The sequence below is a fragment of the Telmatherina bonti genome (genome assembly GCF_933228915.1).
Source record: "Telmatherina bonti genome assembly, chromosome: 7".
NCBI classification, from domain to species: Eukaryota; Metazoa; Chordata; class Actinopteri; order Atheriniformes; family Telmatherinidae; genus Telmatherina; species Telmatherina bonti.
Genome location: NC_136625.1, coordinates 18,460,954 through 18,480,849, shown reverse-complemented (window position 1 = coordinate 18,480,849; position 19,896 = coordinate 18,460,954). Strand labels below are relative to the sequence as shown.

The 19,896-nt window shown below is 37.5% G+C and overlaps 1 protein-coding gene across 1 annotated transcript in view; it reads left to right on the top strand.

The window, feature by feature from the left end:
* The window catches only part of b4galt2 (UDP-Gal:betaGlcNAc beta 1,4- galactosyltransferase, polypeptide 2), a gene marked incomplete at its 3' end in the record, with an annotated part of 171,025 nt that overhangs the window by 60,167 nt on the left and 90,962 nt on the right, over nt 1-19,896 (top strand). The window contains exons 2-3 of the mRNA XM_079243375.1: nt 9,113-9,231; nt 10,311-10,427. Of these exons, the coding sequence (XP_079099501.1) occupies nt 9,113-9,231; nt 10,311-10,427 (236 nt within the window). The remainder of the gene's footprint in view (nt 1-9,112; nt 9,232-10,310; nt 10,428-19,896) is intronic.

Here is a 19,896-nt window from a genome sequence, read left to right as displayed (position 1 = left end):
AGTTGCTGTTTCCGCATCTTTGCTGCTGCAGGTAAAACGGCTTGTTTTTATGAAACAGCTCATAAAGGTGGTGAGAAAATACGAAAAATTTTAATACATGTATTTAAACACACGAACGCAGCCGCGTGCACAATCTGCCCTGCCGCGGACGAAGTTCCTCGTTAAATATGAAATAACTGGGATCGTTGAAAATAAAAGCAGACAACACCGCCCGCAGTGATTCCACCTCCGTCGTAGGTGAAGCTTCTTGTGGCGTATGAATGGATCGGACGAAAAACAATTTATTTATCATTCAGACCTGCTTAGGCTTTGTTGGAGAAAATATTGTTTGACAAATAATTATAATTCATATTCATATTTAACAACCCCTGCTCTAATTCAAAAGTGGCCACAGCAGAATGTGGAGGCAGACTTGTTCTTCCCAACTGTCTCTCTGGTAAGACTTCATAAACCTAAAACACCCATTAAACTCAATGTAATCATCACTTCACACTCAGGTTATGTGCATGTGAGGCATGATGTGAACCCTGCCTCTTGTAGAACGTAATAATACAGACAGACAAGAGGACAGCAGCAAAAGAGGTCAGGTGTCTGCTCAGGGACAGGAAGCTGTGACGTGAACAACCATGTGGGCTCACAGTTACACATTCAGTCACCAGGTAATCCAACATTTATATTTTGGACTTTGGAGCAAAACTGAAGGAGTAAAATTATGAAAAGTTTATACAGAAAGGTTGGATCCATGAGCCTTAAGCCTGTTACATACTCCACGAGAAGAGAGAACTTTTTTCTTGTTCTCGAGGCTCCGAGAAGAAAATGACGTCATTTTGTTCTCGCGGACGTGTTTGAGGACAGTTCTTGACACACCGGGCTGGCAGAACTTTTTTCTTGCGGGGGCTGCGAAAAGTATCATGTGATTGGTCGGACATTGGAGGTGGGCGTGGTTAACAAGAGAAAGCATGAAGCGGAGTTGCTGCTTCCGTGTGTTTGCTGTTGCCGGCAAAACGGATTGTTTTGAAAAAAAAGCTGATCGAGGTGGTAAGAAAGTACGAACATTTTTACATGTGGCAATAAAACACTCGGACCCAGCCGCGTGCACAACCCGCCCTGCCGCGGACGAAGCTGCTCGTTAAATATGAGACTAGAAACTCGGAGAGCGGAAACCTCCACCAAGCACAATGTTTAAGAATCCTTTTAAAACATTCCTGGATCCAAACGGTGATCCTGATCACCACCAGAATTTAATCAGTTCTTCATTTTTACATTTGCAACAACTCTTGAAATATTTATAAAATCCCTCCGTAACCTTTTGAGTTATCTTAAGCAAAAAGACCCCGGGGAAAACAACCTCCTCGGTGGAGGTAACAACCGGGTTCATTGCACATAAAGCAGACATCTGATCCCCGCAGTGATCCCTCCCCGCTGCAGACGTGCTTCTCATGGAGTATGTATGGACCTGCCGAACAAGACGTTTTTTCTTGTTCTTGCAGCCTCGAGAACAAGAACTCAGTTCTTGCGTCTCATGGAGGATGTAGCAGGCTTTACTTCTGTGAGACGACCACACTGTCATCAATATGCTGCATCGGGGCTCCGAGGGAATACCCGATGTTTCCAGCAAAAACTTGCTGTTTGACACACACCATCTTTTTTTAAAAAAAAATATATTCAAGAACAGCCCAGTTTGACACAACTCTTTTTATGACATTCATTTTTTTTTTCTTTTGACATCTGATTTTTATTTTGCAGCAACACAGAAGGCAATAAGAGAGCGATCAGCTTGTGGATGTTGCAGCCCTTTCTGCAAGCCTTTGTGCTTGCTGTCAGTGGGCTTAGGATAAACTGCTGTTTACCTTTTTATCTCGTGCACACACTGAATGCCGTGCGTCAATGCACACCAAGACACAGATGACTGAGTGTTCTTACATGTCGAGGAGATTCTTAGATACCAATAATCCCCTGATCCATCAGGCGCTGAAGCACTCAGGATTGAACACAGCCTTTATCACTAATGGTTTTCTCATCTTCAGTAACGATTCCAGGAAGGAGGAGAAAAAGAAAGAAGGAGGAAGAATACTCGGAACAAAAACGAGAAGAAGAGATGATGAGGAAGTCAGGAATATTATAGTTTCCTCATTTTTTTCCCTTCCATGCCTTCCTTTTCTCCTTTGCTTCCTTTCATCAGAACTGTTTTCTGTTCCAAGCTGAAAGAAAAGAAGTGGTGATCCAGACTCCTCTCATCTAAATGATTGCATGAGAGGAGGTGGATGGAGTGAACAGGCTGATACGACTCCGAAGGAAGAAAGTCTCTCCTGTCGAGAGGACATTATTTGTCTTCTTTTTTTTCTCCTATTAGGCCTACCATACGTTCTCCTCTTGTATCTGTCCATTTACCTACTTTCTTGCACTTCTGTTCGCTGTACTTCCCCAAGCCAAAGAATAAATTCAATTATAACCACAGAAACTCTCTCAGTTATCTGACCCTGGCGCCGTTTCTGCTGTCACATAAGTAACATGGAGGCTCAGAAACTGTTAGAGCAGCATTGCTGATTAACAGCCCGCCTGTTGTGTTGTTTCTGCATGATCAGATGCCCTGTCCAGGAACTCTATAATGACACAACAAAGTGCATGAAACAAGACTTTTAAGCAAAAGGAAAAAAAACTGTGGCTTAATTCCAAATGGATTAAATAAGATGTTGTTTAAATTGTCTTGATACACAGCATAGAAACGTACCCATCTTTCATCCAGTGGTGAGAAATTGTACATTTGATTGCGGTCTTTATATTTAATTCAAACACAATTAATTATTACTACATATTTCTATGCAAGATAAAGTATTAAATAAGATGACTTGATTTTGTTTACCCAAAACTGGGCAACATTTTTAATATTTAGCACTGGAAACGTGTTAAAAGGATTTCATTTTTAAACTGAGCCTCAAAAATCTAACCACTGCTCCATGCAAAATGCAAACAAGAAGTTAACACTGGTAGTGTTGGCAACTTTCAGCCTTTAACTCTTTCTGTGGTTGACACAGATAATATAATAATGATATAATTGATGTAGCAGGCGTGAGTGTGAGCAGTATTACAGGTTTGAGCAGACAGATCTGTAACTGGTGGAGTGACGAGAGCCCGGCGGTGGCAGGTATGGCAGGCCCAAGTTTGAGAGCACTGCGTAATAATTCATTGATCTTTCAGCTTTGATTTATGAGTTATGTGGAGAGGAGAGCAAAATAAATCAACAACATGAGACAGGAGGAAAGAAAGAGAAGAAAGAAAAAGAAACAGAGGTGATTGGATGTCAAGTCACACAAAGAACAAAGAAAGAAAAAACACCAAAGTGCACCCATCTTCTCCTGTTTCTGTTTTCTTCTTACTGGGTCTGACACAGGCTAAACCAGAATCTAAAAAAGGCCTACTGGCTGCTTGGGTGTGTGATTTTTAAAGTGTTCACAGCCTCAGGTGTGTTCACACTTAATTGTGTCAGTACATGCACGTCTAACCTCATAGCTCAGAGTTGCTCATTATTTTTGCAAGAAGGGAAATGGGGTAATTTGTGTGCATCTGTGTTTATATGCAGACATAGCAGTGATGTGTCTCCCAACATCTAGCAAGGCTTCTAGATAGAGCGATCAGGCAGTGTGATTGTTATGTATTACTTCAATATGACCTGATTGATACGCATCTGATTTTACATGTGTGTGTTGGATAATTAAATCACGGTCCACATAAAACACATTATAAGTCTCATTTAACACTGCAGTTCTTCATCATCGTTACCTCAAAGCCCCCTTTTTTCTGTTATTATTCTACTCATAACATGCACGTTGTCTTCCTGTGAGTCCTTAACAGCTCACACACACACACACACACACACACACACACACACACACACATAAACAGACACACTTTTAGTATAATTTTCTATCTTTTGTGTTTGTCAGACCGACACAGTCCTGTACACATTGGTATAAAGGTTCCCTTTACCTGTCACTGTGTTTTTCCTTCATGCCTCAGTGAAGCTACTAATAAATTCTTTTTCTTTTTTTTTTCCCCCCTATGTTCTTAAACAAAGAGGCCAAACAAGTGATTTGTTGTTTTGCATGTTTATGGATTTTGTTACTTGACGTTTTTTGCTTCTCCACTTTTGCATATTTTTGGATAGAGGCGAAGTCTTGTCATAGTTTAAGCTAAGCTGAATTACTCAAAACTGTATGATTTCAACAAGGGAGTATACTTACTATGGTTTATAGATTAGAATATTCAGTTAAGTTGCGAACAGTATTTTACCAATGCAAAAACACAGGCCTGGTCCTTTTTTTTTTTTTTAAATTTATTTACTATTTGAAAGCTAAACATTTACAAGGTGTTGTATAATTGTTGGTGTGATTTTGATGTAAGCCTCATGCTAGATTGTAATGTGGTGCAGTGCATGTATTTATCCCATATATACTTCCTTTCAAGTTTTTTATCCATCTAGGCAATGCTGGTGATCATTTTTGGTGCTTTCCAAAAAAGTCTGACATATACTATGTTTCTCAAAAGAAAACACACTGTTTTTTTGACAGGAAGAGAGCCTTGGCTGCTGCAGAAACACAAATACACAGCGTCCTCAATGCCTTGCACTGGGTTTACAGTATATCTTGCCCTGAATAAAGCATAACCTACTGTGGAATTCTTATATGGATTATTGCACTTGTGTCTGGTGGCATGTAAGCAAGTATAAAGCGAAAATGAGCTTCTATTTAACTAAATAAAAATGTACCAAGGAGCTGCATCAGCAAGCAATTACAAAGAAACCACAGGACAGCAACCCAGAGCACAAAGGCACATATTTACATCAAATAAACTAGCTAAAGACAAAAGCCAAAAATGTAAAAAAAAACAAACAGAAAGTAGCAGCCAATGACAAATATAACACAAGTGTGACAATAAATTAAAGAAACCAGGTGAGAAATCAGGAGCAGAAGTTAAATTAATCAGAATGCACAAGAGAAAACTTTACCAAATAAAACAGGAGGTAAGTCTTCGTAAGACAAATAGGGAAAAGTTTCATGATGGGGAACTTTGCTGAACAATATGAGAATCTTAAGTGTTCATGTACTGTATATTATGATGTTTAATTTATAAAGGCTCAGGGTAAATCATTTTCAGCGTTTTCACCAATCTTGTGAGGTCTCAGTAGCACACAACCAAAGCATATTTGGAGCATACTAAACAATGAAAGTTTCCAGCGTGTTGGTGGAGTTACATTTATGAACCGACATGTATCTGTGATGTTACGATGAGTTGCTTCAGTAAAGGCAGAAAATAGTGAGCAGACCGATGGAAGTGCTTACATGCTCAGCTAGTTTCATTTCAATTTTCATTTCATTTTTATTTATTTCATTCAAAACAACATAAAAATAAATACAAAATAAGACTGCCAATTAAATATGGCTTGAATAAAAAAGGAGCAGAAAGAAGAGCAATCTTATGATATCTGCCCCTTAATTTCATGATCATCCATTTAACAATATTCACATACAACATCCAGTTGTTCCAAAATGTGCATTAAATACCCATTACATTCCTTTCTTTTAATAGTTTTGAAAGCATTTACAGATATTCAAAATGTAACACCATTGTAATTACACAAATTCACATTATGCCTCTAACTCTTCATAAGTTTTTAATATTGTTCTTTTTGTGCTTTCCTTTAACACATTGATTGTTCCTAATTCTTTAACTTCTTTTTGAAGCTCATTCCATAAATGTATTCCTTTCACGGTGACAGTTTGTTCCATTATTTTTGTTCTGAACCTGGGTTTTTTAAATATCCTTTCAAATCATAACGACTTTCTCTTTTTTCAAATCTTTCTTGTATGTTTACTGGCAACATGTTCCTGTTTGCTTTATACCTGAAGAATACTACAATTTACTATATCATAGAATTTTATTAAATTCACTTAAAAACTGTTTAAGTGAAAAAAAATCACATTTTATAAGTGTTTTTTCCTGTTGCTGCTGAGAAACAAACTACAAAAAACCTCCATGCACATTTACTGTTTCATCATTAGAACAGAGACAATGAGGGGAAAAAAGACACCAAGATGGAGAGGATGGCGGGTGATGGGCAGAAATGGTCAGAAGAGATAAAGGACAATTTGCATTCAGCTCTTGTGCTGTGATAAAGAGGCATGTCATTAACATGTAACCTTGCTGTAATTGATCACACTCCTCACCTGCGCAGTGAATAGTGGAGGAGACTGTTCAACACAAAGTGGATTATCTTCTCCTGCTGGCTCATCCCTCCCTTCTGCTCAGCAGTAAAATACAGTAAACGTTGAGGAATCACGTGACCACAGGGCAATGAAAAGTAAATGTTCTGTTTTTTGTTTCATGTATAGTGGACACCAATTTAAAAGCTTTTTTTTCTTCATATTTATGAATGAGGATGGTATTTTTGTAAATAAACCACTTCAGTGGATGTTAGTGAGTCGTCCAATACGTTTCCACTCACTGGAGAATAAATAAATATTTGATATAACTGAACATAATGTAATTACACAAGTTTGCCTTTGCGATAATTAGAAAAAGAAAATGGTACAGCCATATTTTATGTAAGATTTACATAATATATTTATGATTATATATGATTTTATAAATATTTTATAGATTACATTAAAATAAATCATCATAAATTCTAAATATCACTAATAAACAAAAAAAGTATAATTGCACATGTCTGTAGAGGTAAAATACTGTATTTAAAAAAATGTTGTATTGTTTTTTTATTCATTCATACATGAAAGGGTTAAAGTGCTGCCCGTAAGCAATGCACGTCACCTCCATGTTGGATAAGGAGTCACTGCTGTAGTACTTTCTAAATATCAAAACACAAGGCTGATGCAGATTTATACTTTTATACTAAGAAACATTGTGACTAAATGTATTCTTCGCTAGTATCAAGAAGCCTCTGCAGCTTTTATACGTGAAAAGTGCAAATTTCTAAAATTGATTTTTCAAAAGGTGTGCTATGTGGAAGCAAACTTAAAGTGGACACATTTTGAAAAGCTAAAATACCAACGCAGGGAGGTTGACGTGTACCCTCCCTTCCGTAGCACCCTCTCATAAGGCATTCAGCCTATTAAATAGATGCAGTCACATGTCGTCATTCACAAAGTCATGGCCAGAAGGTGCTCTTCACCGTATCCTCGTAACTTCAGCTGGCTGTTCTCATCTGTTGTAATATTCCCTGTCCGCCCCTGGTTGTGAACCCAAAACACAATCATTTAGCTGTTCTAACAATTCCCTTTAACTTCATCCCACCCTCTGCTGTCCACTTCAGAGGCAACTGCTGCTTAATCCTAGATTAAAACCCTTGAATGAAAGTTAAACAACTGTCCCACATTACAGACAGCAGTTCAACTTTGGACTTGAGGCACTAACCTGAAATAGTCCACCTCTTGTCTCCTGATTTCTGAAAGCAGAGCACCTCATTTGCCTTTCAGCTTATCACTATCAACCTCTAACAAGAATGGTGCCCTCTGGTCCCATTAAATTGATAAAATCAAATAAAAAGAATTATAATTGCAGGACGAGGTACAGACACTTATTATAAGCAGGTTTGCTTCAGATACACACCATTCTTTGCTGGTTTGGATCCTAAAGAAAAGGTCAGAAATGTATCATGTTTTTCTGTTTCTGCAAACTAGCTATTTGTGCGCCAGCATATTTTACACTGTTTTGGTTGCTGGTACATATTTGATCTGTTTTTGGCAGCTTTTATGGCTGCTGTATGTTTGTTTGGCTCATATAAATAACTGAGCCCATTTTCATCGTAATGCATAAAATGCCACCCACTGTCACAGATGACTCATTTATTTATCTTTTATCTTTTTAGACAACAATGGAGCTTTATGTCACAGACCATGAGTATTTTTATTATTAATCTTTGGAAACAGACACGGTACTTCTTAATGGGATCAATTTATTGCAGTGATCTGGTTTTATAAATACAGAACATGACTCATCTTATCCTTTGAAATGACTTGAAAAGTCTTTGCTTTTACTGTATCATAAAGTCAATCAAAAAAATGATTGTCAATGATAAGGCAGTTTGAATAATTCCCTGCATTGTTATCATTCTTTCTTACCATCCATTTTATATTTGATACAAATCATTTCTGAGAACTTTTGCATCACTTTATGGTCAAAACTTTGCTGAAAATCCTGTTGCACACAATCTAATACTTGTTTTCTTCCCCACGATGGGTATCTTTTGCACTATAATAATTTTGACGTGACAATAAATGGTAAATATACTGAAATCATTTATGTTAAAGGGTCAAATAAAGAATTCAGATTGAGAAAAAAGTATTTTTTTCTGAGTTTGGCTGTAAAGGGTTAATTCGGAAACACGTTGCGTTTCATTTTCCTAATTGAACTGGTGCTGAACAGGTCAGAAGGCGAGCTGGCCCGCCGTCTGACAGTGAGGAAAAACATGGACTAATGAGTGACATTCTGGGGGCTCAGAGTCTGGCTTGGTAAATTGGGGGTTATGGTTTCAGGGCTTTGGTTAGAGTCCAACTGCAAAGCTTGCTCATATTTTTTAATGATACTGGTTGGCAAAGCAATGGGGATGTTTTTGTCATCCGGGTCAGAGATTTAAAGCATCTCTCTCCTTTTAAATTAGTCTGAATGCAGGAACCTGAGCACACAAAAATATGCACAAATATGCATACATCGTCTGGGATCCATCAGAAGTGGAAGGAATGATGGAAATATTTATGCCACGGCTTTATGCTTAATCAGCGTAATTACCTTTCATGTTATGTTTTTATTCAGTGACTTCAAAGTCCTTGTTTATTATTTTTTAGCAATATATGCTTTCCAAAGCCTGTGCATCTTATAAAATGCTACGTTATTCACAGCGTATCCCTGGAAACCATTATTTCTGCACACATTGCTTTGATACATGCATGCTGTTGCTTTGAAGCTAAAAGCTCTCTCTGTGCATCCCTCGTGTCCTCTCTTGCTTTTATTCCTTCCCTCATTTACTTTCTTCCCACTCTTCTGTTTCCCACTGACTCTCTCCTCTTCTTTTGTTTTTGTTTCTCTTCTATTTCAGTGGGACGTTTGCTGATCGAGTTCAGCTCCCAGATGACGATGGAGCGAGTGCAGAAAGAAAACCCCAACGTGACAGAGGGAGGCCGATACACCCCGCCCGACTGTCGGCCCAGATGGAAGGTCTGTGTTTGCATTGTCTTACATACATAATACATTATAACAAGAGCCCATTTATTCCAGTATACAAAACGTGAGACATCTGGATCAGTAAGAAATTATAAGACCTAAGAACCACATTTAAATGGTCCCAATATTATAAGACAATAGTGTTAAGTAGTCTTATGTTATGTAAGTAAGTTAAGAAAGAAAAAGTTGATCAGTTTTTAAATATTTATGAAACGGCAACATTTGTTGCAACATATGTTGCTGTTTCAAACATATATAACGACAAAGTCATTGTTTTAAAAAGATAAGAAAGATAATATGATTTCTCATAATAACTGAAAAAGTAGTAAATATTAGGGCAGTGAAGTAACAGTTGTAGTCTTTTGTGAAGTCATAATTTGTTTTTATGGAGCTTACTGAGTGGGTCATAATTTGAACCCATTTGAATTTTTACACCACATGAATAAAGTTTTTTATTTTCTGTCAGAAATTATACTTTATTACTTTTTATTCATTCAGAAAAAAAACAGTTGGTTGTAGCTGCTGTAAAGTTATTTAAAAGTCAGCTTGTGTTGAGGTTTTAGCACCTCTCACCTTAAATCTGTATACAACATTTAACAGGAGTCTTTCTCTGAAATATCATTTAAGGTGTGTTGACATGATCAGTAGGAGTATATGATTGCTGAGCAGTTACAACTCATGCAGTAATGATTTAAATAAGCAACATGCTGATTTCACAATTTGTCTCCATTACTGGGTTCATTTTAAAAGCTAGAACTCCTCAAATTCACAAATTTATTTGATGAACATAACTTTCTCTATTTTTTTATTTTTTACCAATGATTTGTCAACACTTGATAATTATTTTAGGACCACCACTGGAGGTCGGTCTCTGTGGTCTACTAAACTCAATGGGCAAAACAGATTGTGTTCAGACACAGGCTTTTTCCTGGTTATCTGGTTATCTTTGCCGACATTACTTAAGTAAAAAGGTTCTTAAACTGACTACAAGGAATACCAATATGCAAATATTGTTCACAGGTGTTTGCAGAAAACCGACTGATGATAATGTGAAGCTTTGCCCTGTTGTTTAGGTTGCCATCATCATCCCCTTTCGTCACAGAGAAAATCACCTGAAATACTGGCTTCATTACCTCCATCCTATCCTCAGACGGCAGAAGATCGACTATGGCATCTACATCATCAACCAGGTAGGTGAACTGAGAGTCTGATGCTTAGATGCAACACAGTAAGAGTCTGATCAGGTATGCAAATAATAATTAATAAATGTAAGAATGAAGACTGCGGTTGCATTTTCAGTAGTATCACACATTATTGTTTGTCAAATCCATTAAGGTCAAGCAACGAACTTCATTACATGTATAACTTTCCATAGTTACTGGTATCACTGGTCCAAACTGGTCTATGTATGGGCATGTGGTTTTAGATCTATACTTGTGTGAGTATTTATTAGTTTATATGTGAAATATTGCATGTATATGTGTGTGAGCATTAATTGTATGTGTATGTGAAAGTGATTATATTAGCAGATGCATGATTTGGGAGGTGTATGAGAGAGTTACACATGTAGTCTGCATTTTATTCTGCATTCAGAGTTATTGACAAAACATAGTGTTGGGGTAGTTATACCTAAAAGAAGTAATAAGTTGCTTTTTACTTCTGTAAATAGTAATGAGAATGCTTTACTAGTGACTGCATTTGAAAAGTAATGTCACTGTTGTTTCCTTGCAGTGATGTCAAGCCAGATACAAAGATAGAATCCTGAAGTTAGTAGTTTTTAATTTTGCATAAAAGGTCAGGGGAAGGGTTGGGTTGTGTGCGTGAAACTGTTTTTATTGTTATTAAGCCCTTTTATATGCTTCTGCATGAAAAGTGCTATACAAATAAAGTTTGATTTAATTTTTTATTTTATTTTTTTTCCACTTCCCAATTTTCCCAAAAAGAGGATAAAGGAAGCCATGATGTCATGCCATACCTCCATGAGTTAAAATTTTTTATGGCTGGATTCACCTGCAGTCTTTCAACGCCTCTTTCGCTATGGGTTCTCATGTAATTGAGAACACATAGTGGATCTAACTCCAGCTCAGGTCTCTTATGTATGTTTGTACGGCGTGCACTAAAAGAAATTATATTTGTTATCAAATACAATCTTGTACGTCTGCGCCCCTTTTTACATCTTTGATGACTCTGTGCAGCAGCTGATCGATCAAACTGATCAGCTGATATGACAGACAGAGAAGTTTCCTTCCACTGATCCACAAAGTCAAATAAAAGAATGTCAGTAGAGTGAAAACTCCACCAAGTTATAAACCATCTTGCTTTATTCTATGAAATCTAGAAGTGGACACATTTACCTCGTTCAAATCGATCTCTATGGCAACATGTCTAAGCAACGACCGACACACACACACACACACACATACACAATAAGCCATGCAACACCACTTAAACAGATCAGAACTTTCCACACAGGTGAACGCGGCTCAGTTATCGCAGGGAAACTCATCCCTACAGTATAGTTAAGTAACTTTGTTACTGATATTTAAAGTGTAATGTGTTACTTCACTTTGTTACCGAAAAAAGTAAAATTGTTACTTTGATACTTTATCAGCGCTAGTTAGAATAGTCCCTGTGACAGTCAGTATCCCAGCACAATCAGGACTTCATACACTAGTGTGTGAGGTAATAAAACAAGGCACCTAACTGGATATTTACATCATAACAATCCAAATTCAAATTACATTAAAATCCTATATCAATCATTTCTGCATTGTTACTTTATTATTATTTTAACAGTTTATTAATAATGCAATTTGTTGGTGGTTTTCTTTTAACTGAACAGATCAGTTTCAGTATTTTCATGTTAAGCATGAAAATGTAGACAGCACTTTGAGAAAATCACTTCTTTAGCTCAAAGTGTTAAAAAAAAATAGTTATTTTGCTGTAAGGGGTGTTTCAGATATAAAATATCTCATCTCTGCTGAAAAAACATTCTGACAAAAATCAGTCATGAACCAGACCTGTCACCTCATATTAAGTCTTAAGTGTTATGAAAGAATGTCAAAACTCCATTGTCAGGTTTTAATTCTTTAATAAAAAAATTTTTTTTTTAAAAATCTGCATGCTGAATCTCGGAAAGTGGGTGCATAAACTCTCAAACGCCGCCCTCCCCCTTCCTCTTTCTAACGTTTTCTACTTGCTCTTTAAAGCTGAACATAACATCATCTGCAGGGTAAATGTGCACACTTTCTCTCTCTCTCTCTCTTTTCATAACACCCACTTCAGCAGAGGCTTTTAAATAATGTTATGAAAGTGTGTGTGAGTTTTCCTTGCTGCGTTAAGCAAGAATTTCTCTTCTTCTACATTATGGGTAATGAGATCTCCTTTCTGCCCTTTCACATCCCTGTGGGCTTTGCAGACGCCTTAATCACTCCCCCTGTGGAACAGACCTTCAGTTCTGCCTGCCCTGCTGTGCTGCCGTTTCATGTGGCCATGTTACAGTGTCGTATCCTACAGCTCGTTCACTTACATACATACCAACATAAGCACACGTATTTGCTCTGCATCTCTGCATTTCTCATGTCTAAATGCTGAGAAGTTGTTAGTGAGAGTGGTATGGCAAACAACTTCAGCCTGACCTCCTCTTTTCCCTTCAACATGTCTCGCTGAGAACATCCATTACTTTAAAATCATCTTTAATTTCAAGCACAGTGGCTCACTGACACACTATGTAGCTTAATTATGACTAGAAACTTGGAAGTTTACATTCATTTTACATTGCTTCTGAAATATTTGAGCTTAAAAAGTTATCAAGAATAAGTGAGCAGTAGCCATAAATATGCAAAACACTGGCTTAACATGGGAAAAATAAAGAAAAATATCTGTAATACTTCATATGAAATAGATAAATAAGCAGACAGTATAAATCACACTTCTGCCAAAAAAAAAAAAAAAAAAAAAATCTGCATGTTAGGTGACCTGATTGGGATAAAGTGGGATTGGAAAATGAAAGAGTGAGTGAATGAAAAGCACATGAGTTGTATTATAGTTGCAACTTGAAATTAATTTAAAAAAATAATTAATGTCTATGTCAATTATTTGATTCAGTTGTCCACCAAAATCCATTGAAATTAAAAAATGTTGCATTTGTGGGGTAACTGTCACTATGTGATTAAAAGGCGATTAATCGAGATTAATCCAGATTTAATTGACTCCCAACCCTCATTGCATTTATTAGAATGTGAAGTGAATTAGAAAGCAAGATAGAAAGAAAGAAATGGGATTTAGAACAGCTTTGCAGTACAGTAAAGCCATCAGTCCTGCAAACTGAAAGACTGTTTATTGAACAAGCAGTCTGCCCCACACTCCTGTTGCAGATCTGCCAAGGAAACTGATGTAATATCGTGTTACAAGGTGGATAATTTTTTGCTCAGCAGTGACTCGAGCTCTGTCACCTCCACTTCAAACAGACACAGATTCACTGCCTGGGTGCGATTACTTGCAAAACTGTAAGCATTTGCTCCTCTCTGCAACTTAGAGGTTCAGTGTGCACCGTTTGAAGTGCATATTATTACTTTTCATGTGTTTTTAAAACATATTTGAACTTGTTGAGATACAGAACAACTCTTGGTGTTAGCAGCTTGTGCTGATGAGGTTGATTTATTCCTCCTAAAGGCCACCAGTGTGTTAAACACTTCAGATGTCAATGACAGAATAGTATAACCTGAAAGCGATTTTTTTAATATGACTGTTTTTAGGGTTATTAATTTCCTCAACCCTTCCTCTAAAGAGACGATTCCATATGTTCAAGCCCTCAACTTACTATACTATGCAAGCTAACAGCAAGTCAGATAAAAGAAGTGTGAAGAAGGTGGGTGTTAAAAAAGGATGGACAGGACAGCAGACTGAGAGGAACCAAATCAAAGAGACATAGGTGGGATTTTGATGAGAAGAGGTCTTGATGTGTCTGACACGATCTGCGATTAAATCTTTACACCAGCCGACACTTTCCAAGAGGACGGTGGAGAGCACTTTTCTATCGTGCTCGCTCGAGTGTTAAATGAGTGAAAGTCAGGAACCTTTTAACACAGAGTTACTGGAGGGGGGGATGGAGGTGACATCTGCAAGTGTGTGTGTGTGTGTGGTAGGGAGTAGGAAGCGGTGGGGGTAAGTGTTGATCATTTTCCCCCCTCCAGTCGCATCACGACTAACAGATAATGACTGTCATGTCCTTACAGTTAAAACAGGGTTTTGTGAAGAGTAAGGCCTACTGGCAAAGATTGTAAATATAACAGCTGTAAAAATTAAGTAAATGAACTCAAATCTGCACATCCAAATACATTCATTTATTAAACATCATTTTGACGCCGAGTTGATGGTTTTGGGGATGGTATTGTTCTCATTCTCGAGTGATAAATGAACGATTATAAGCCATTATAAAGTCAATAAATACATCAGCTGATCATCTTAGAAAGCCAAAGGCAGGATCCTCCCTGCATGGCTGGCATGATGACATCAGCCAGCTAGCATTGGTCTTGAAACTTTGGTTGTTTTTGGAAAGGAAAGCCTCAGTGCTTCATGATGCTTCACTTGCCTGTCACTACTTTTTCTTTAAATGTTTGAGCGGAAACTTTATAAAGTACAATAGACAGTTTATGATCAGAAACACTTTAAACTAGAAATTTTATGATAGTAGGATTTAGTTTCTAATTACCTTTATTTCCATAATGTATCCTTTCTTTTATAAATTACAGCATTAAAAAAGAACCAGAAAACACTGCGGAGTCACTTGTGTTACATAATTTCTTAGAATAGGAATTTCAGTTGTTTACTACGTTATTGTAACTGCAAACAATACTCTGTAATAATAATCTATACAGTTTTGTAGCAACAAATGATCAAATGCTGCAGGAACTTGTCATTGCTTCAGTTTCAAACGTGTTTTTTTTTTTTCTGCTTGTGCCCAACTGGCCTCTTGTTATAATCTCACTCTCCAAAGTGCCACTGCTGCCAATGAAGTACACTGAGTAGGCGTTGCAGTGGGATCATGCAGGAGGCGATATCGCAACCTTGCTGTTCTGCCCTGCTGCTCTGTGTCCTCCCTGCCTGCCAGGCACCAGGGCCAATATTTGTTTGCTGGCCATTGGGCTCATTGTGCAAACTGGAGAAAAGCCCAGAAATAAGCAGAGAGGAAGAGTAGCACAAAAAATATAAATAAATAAATAAAACAGGTGTGAAAAAAGGGGGGTGAATAGCACGATTATCACAGGTGATGGAGTAATAACCATCTGTTGTATGGATTTTCACAAATCCATATGTGATATAAGCACTGGTGTGCAGTCAGGGTAGGCAGTAGGCCGTGCCTACCCAAGGTAGAAAGAAGTTAATGTAATCATTCCATTTTGACAACTAGTTTACTTTTTTTTTCTTTCTTTTATAATTATTATCTTTAAGATAATCTTTCAGGTGATAATTATTGATATCTTGTAGTAGCTATCGATTTGAAACTGATGGTATTTCGTGCTTTTCATGCCGTAATTAAAAATTTCTCAACAGCACCTCCTACTGGCCAGGCAGAGAAGCTGTACAACCCACCCTTGTGGTGTACAGTCGAGGCCGTGGGCACAGTCCTACTTTGCCTTTTCCTCTCATATTGCAAAGTTGTGTTTTCGCGCATGTGCAATCCGTTCCCCCAATATAAAATCATTTACATAAAAAGGCAGATCTCTAAACTGTCTTTTAACATTACTGCACAGTGCCAATGGTCTATGTAAATTCACTGAGAATTAGTGAATTGACACTTTGCTCTCCAAGTAGGTTGATGTGCTTACCGGAGGGCTGACCCAGCTAGAGAGACTTAAACAATTTTCACCTTCTTTCTTTTGAAGAAAAACGTCAACATATGCTACTGGTTGTCATGGCAACGTTAAATAGTCTATGGCCTGCTATTGAATAATTTAGCTAGCTTTGCAAGTTTTTAATGGTGTCTTACAAACTTGATTGTGTTAGATTAAGCAGGCATTTACTTGCCTACGGATTTAAATGATCATTTGTGTATCCATCCATCGTTTGCGAACCCATGTCGACCTAAACTTAGCGCTCACAGCACGTGCCTTGATATGAGGTATCTAAATGGCAACAGGTATTTAATGTGTATTTACTGATTTCACTGATTACTTCTGTCACCATGAAAGAAACTCACATCCTTTACATTGTTTCAGTCCAAAATATATTTTACCTGAATTTGACTGCATTACATGTTTTGCCTCTTCTCAGAGTTCCTCTCTTTCTTTTGTTTTGTATCTTGTAGCTGGTTTGCATTTTTATTTATTTTTTCTTTTTCAATTATGTGGCGTTGTCCAATAAGGTATTCTTCAGCTCAACTTCCAAGCTCCCAGTGCTAAAATTCAGGGAAATTTTCTGGCAGAAATTCATTCAATACAGTAGACATCCATCACATAGAACAAGCTATTTTTTATTCAAGGCTGTCCTCCGTTATGATTTGCTTTTCTGATACAACAGACTGAAGGAACAAACCAAACAGTGGTTCTTGAGAAGATGTATTTTTTTTTTGTTGTTGTTATTTGGGTTTCCATGGTCCATTTCACTTGGCTGTTGACTGGTAAAATTTCAAACAAGTTGGGAGCAACACTTTGTATTTCATTATCTTTTTATTCTTCATCCTTACAATTAGAAAAGCTGTATAAAATGAAGTTAAAATCATTTTAAGTTTATTCTTCTGAAAAAAAAAAAACTTTTTGTCTGTAACTGTCCAACTGGTTGGATACAGAATTGTTTGCCCTTTTATCCATCCACACATACACAATGTTTTCTCATTCATGTCTTCAGGTCAGTTCCTGTTATTGTCCAGCTCTAAGTGGACACCAAAAGCTCACCATGGATTAAACTGTTTTTCCGTCTGTATTGGTTTGAGCCTTATAGTAAAGGTCAGTTTGAAGCTGACTAGGCTGTCCCTGTGTCCCAGAAAAACCAAACAGGAGAGAGAGAGAGAAAGAGAGAGAGGGAGCGAGAGATCAAGTTTGATATCATGATGACCTTTGTTGTTTGCTTTCATCCTGATCAACCATTTTTCTATTTTAAACATATGCTTTCATCTATTTTTTCTTATTACATGCCCTATAACACATTAAAATGAGCTATGGACATGTTAATACAATTTTAAAAATGCAGAGGAAAAAAAATATGTGGATTTATTGTATTTATGTACAAAAATCCACATGTATTTTTTTTTTTATTGTATTTTATTTATTTAAACACTCCTGGTCTTTATCATGTCTGGCATTTTTACCATTTAAAACATTTAAATTTTAATTCTTTTTTTAGATATATTTGCAGACACCATCACAGGAAATTAATGCTCAAACATGTAAACACCAAAAAAATATATAGTATTTCTTGATTTTTATCTTTTTTATTTTTTATTTTAGTTGGACAAGATATCTTTAAATCACCATTAGATTATTAGATCATATTATTATTGGTGCTCCATCCATTCATCCATCCATCTTCTGCCGCTTATCCGGGGTCGGGTCGCGGGGGCAGCAGCCTAAGCAGGGAAGCCCAGACTTCCCTCTCCCCAGCCACATTTGCCAACTCTGCGGGGGGGATCCCGAGGCGTTCCCAGGCCAGCCGAGAGATATAATCCCTCCAGCGTGTCCTGGGTCTTCCCCGGGGTCTCCTCCCCGAGGGACGTGCCTGGAACACCTCACCAGGGAGGCGTCCAGGAGGCATCCTGACCAGATGCCCGAGCCACCTCAACTGGTTCCTCTCGATGCGAAGGAGCAGCGGCTCTACTCTGAGCCCCTCCCGGATGACTGAGCTCCTCACCCTATCTCTAAGGGAGAGCCCGGCCACCCTGCGGAAGAAACTCATTTCAGCCGCCTATATACGAGATCTAGAAAGCCTATTATTGGTGCTTATAAAATCAATTATCAACCAAATAGCAAAAATGTTCTTAAATTTTCAAATGCTGCAATTCTTTGAATGCCCACATGGCATGATTCTTCTGGTTATCTTCTGATGTGAAGCAGCTTTGGACAAAAAGCGTCTGCTAAATGACTGGATAAGAAAAGAGAATTTTCTGGTCATTATAGTGGCTAAATTAAAACTCATTTTCATGCCGGGACAATTCACATAGACCACAGTTATGAAATTCCAATCTAGTGCATGTTAATAAGTTGCAAAAATGCCATAATGCTGTCTTAGTGCACAAAATAAAACCTGCGTTGTGATTGCAGTGATATTTCTATTGAATACCCCACACATCCATCCTAACAAAGGATGTAAAATCCATGGAACCTTTTATTTTCTCCTGGTGTTATCACCTCTATTATTCATGCAAAAGATGTGACAAAGCCGATTTAATTATAGCATTCATTATTTTCTCTTGTGCTTTGAATGGGTGGGGGTCAGGCCAGAAAATTTAGATATAACCGTCTCAGAGTAAAGAAAAGGTTGCTCATAGAGACACATTTCACATTTTCAGTCTTTTTTTCCCATTTCACAACGAATATTTTTCATGCATGGTTGACGTCCTCTGTAGCAGAAACGGCAAAGTTGATAAGAGAAAAGGAGGATGAGGGAGTTTGTGTGCAGTTGACCTTAGAATAGGATATTGATCTGATGAACAACAACTCTTTTCCTCCTCCCTCCACTGCCATGTCCCACTGCAGCGTCTTGTTCCAGTGCAGGTTAGAAGGCTGTTACTGTTTTGTAGAGGAACTCAGAAGTTAAATAATGTTCTCTCAAGCCCTGTACTATCAGACCCATTAAGTCCCAGGTGCAAAGCTGCAGCCTGTTTTTTGATGAATTATAAATTGAGCTGAAAACTTCCTCTCACCTCTCCAAAATTCAGAGGAGTAACTGTAAATCTGCAAAGTGTGGCATATCAAGGTCTTTTTATACCAGTGGGTTACAATGATTTATGGTGATTTCAGTGTGAATGCAAAAACAAAAACCTAAAATTTAAAAAACATTTTAAAATGTTTTCATTTGTACTGAAATGCCAGAAAGTTACAGTCTTTTTCATGATCCACATCCTTTTTATTTCATGAGAAGTTATTTGAAGAGAAACTATGTGTATTTGGTTGTCCAATCATCTGTCTGGCTTTCAGAAAACTAGATGGATTGACTGGGCAGATAATGTCTGTTTTCAGTTTCATTTCTTCCACTCGCAGAATTCATGTCAAAACAGCTTCAATAAAGGTTTAATTGTGTTAATATTATTTAACCATATGACAGAATTTGTCATTTTTACTAAAACTCTCAGCGTCTGTTTCTGCTGTTTCATATTTAATTAGGTTTTTATGCTAAATGTTAAGTGGACTTGTACTAATATAGCTTTTTTTTAGTCATATTGACCACTCGAAGCACTTTACACTACATGGCACATTCACCCACTCTCACACGCACACACACACACACACACACACACACACACACACACACACACACACACACACACACTCATACCCTGATAGGCACATCGAGGGCAACTTGAAGTTCATTGTCTTGCCCAAGGGTACATCGGTATGTAGTAAGGGGAATCCTGGAATCGGCATGACTATTCATTTTTGTCTTTTGAAACCTCTTACAGTTTTTATAACCTGAACATTGCATTTATTTTACATTATTTTGTAC